Genomic DNA, 1,809 nt, shown 5'->3' on the forward strand with positions numbered 1-1,809 from the left:
CCATCCATCCCAACCATTTTGGAGCCATTTAGTATTCTTTTATTCCTTGAGTGAGTGAAGTATGAGATATGTTTATCTGTAAACTCTGTTTCCATTTACAGGGGATGTGATCAACCTTGGTGACAGACAGCTCACGGTTATGCACATGCCCGGCCATTCCAGGGGCAGTATTTGCTTACATGACAAGGACCGAAAGATCCTCTTCAGTGGAGATGTCCTGTATGACGGATCGCCGATTGACTGGCTCCCATACAGCAGGATAAGCGACTATGTTGGAACCTGTGAACGCCTCATCGAGTTAGTGGACGGAGGTCTGGTGGAGAAGGTACTTCCCGGGCACTTCAATACCTTTGGTGCAGACAGGCTTTTTCGATTGGCTTCCAACTATATTTCAAAAGCTGGTCTATGCCACAAAGTCTCCACTTTCGCCATGCGATCGCTTGCAAGTTTAGCCCTTCGTGTAGCAAATTCTAGGTCCTCGCCCTAGTATCTCTATTGATCCTTCATTTTGATTGATGCGGTATTAATCTTCTTCATTCTGTGCTGTTCGAGATGATTAAAAGGGAGCATTTCAAGAAGTGCTTTTATACTACTACTGTATGTTAGAGGAAAAAAATATATTGAGAATGAATAAGCCAAAAAAGAGAGAGTTCTTTAGTTAAGTTTCTCATCTTTATTTCAAAAAAGAAACCACTTAAATGAGCTTATGATTTGTCAAACCTTTCACCTTTTACTATTTGCCCAAGAAACTACATAAAAGTATATGGCAAAGCAAGGAAGTATTTTGTAGGAAGATAACTGCCATTGCCTCCAATTTGTTTTATATTATTTCCAAATGACCTTAAAAAAATTTTTTTTAAAGGTGTATATCGAGAGTTTTATGTTAGAACTCTGAACTTGGGTATTTTCAATTCACACCCCTTCCTCACTTATTGACTATATCATATCATCTGATATTTGGCATTTATGACAATGGGAAACATTACATCAAATTATCTTGTGTATTAATGATGTGCTGCATCTGGCAGTAATAACAAGCTGAGGTGTGGGATGAGTCACACTAACAGTGACGGTTAGTGCATGTGTCAAATACTGGGCTGTGAACCTCAGGTTTGGCAAGTATGTAATGGTGTCATCATCCTCTATTTTGTGATCGGTTGTGATCAACCTCTGTTTTTGCATAATGCAAATTTTCAAGTAACAGTCTGGTCTTTGGAACATAACCATGCCTCTAAGTGAGGAGTAGGCATGTTACTTAAAGATGAAAGGTTCTTGGGTTTAAAATATAAATTCAATACAAAAATAAGTTCACATTTAGGACAGCTAAAATATTCCATGGTTACAGGCCTGGATTTTTATGCTTCAGTTATTTATTCTTTATATAATTATAGCACACATGACATGTTGTATAATTTTACTTAAGAAGTACAGTTTTTGTTTTATTGCAAAGCTTTAAATATAAACTGCAGAAGCGCTTCAGTGAAAAACTACTATATATTGTTGCTTGTTATGTTAATGTAATATTTTCAAACATAAAAGTGAAATTTAAATGTCTATAATCTACTTACAAATTGTAAGATTTCTCAAGAGGACACTGTCAGGCAAACTTGAAAATATACACATTGAGAATAATTTTTTTATTATATCCTATTTTAGTATTAACAGCTATTATGAACAAAATTTTTCTTATTAAATAGCAACTTCAGTATTGTGTCATTTTATAGTATCAAAACAACTATAGGGACCTACAGTACTTTGATACTAACCACTTTTTAACTTAACATGACGTGCATCTGTACCACAGAAGGC

General features: G+C 35.7%; 1 protein-coding gene across 1 annotated transcript in view; it reads left to right on the plus strand.

The window, feature by feature from the left end:
* Positions 1 to 1,803, plus strand: part of MBLAC2 (metallo-beta-lactamase domain containing 2) — a 25,250-nt gene extending 23,447 nt beyond the window's left edge. The window contains exon 2 of the mRNA XM_004703489.2: positions 102 to 1,803. Within this exon, the coding sequence (XP_004703546.1) occupies positions 102 to 487 (386 nt within the window). The 3' untranslated portion in view covers positions 488 to 1,803. The remainder of the gene's footprint in view (positions 1 to 101) is intronic.
* The last annotated feature ends 6 nt before the right edge of the window (positions 1,804 to 1,809 follow it).

This window comes from Echinops telfairi, unplaced genomic scaffold, assembly GCF_000313985.2.
Source record: "Echinops telfairi isolate 266 unplaced genomic scaffold, ASM31398v2 ScPeMD7_7469;HRSCAF=8507_1, whole genome shotgun sequence".
In the NCBI taxonomy this organism is placed as follows: domain Eukaryota; kingdom Metazoa; phylum Chordata; class Mammalia; order Afrosoricida; family Tenrecidae; genus Echinops; species Echinops telfairi.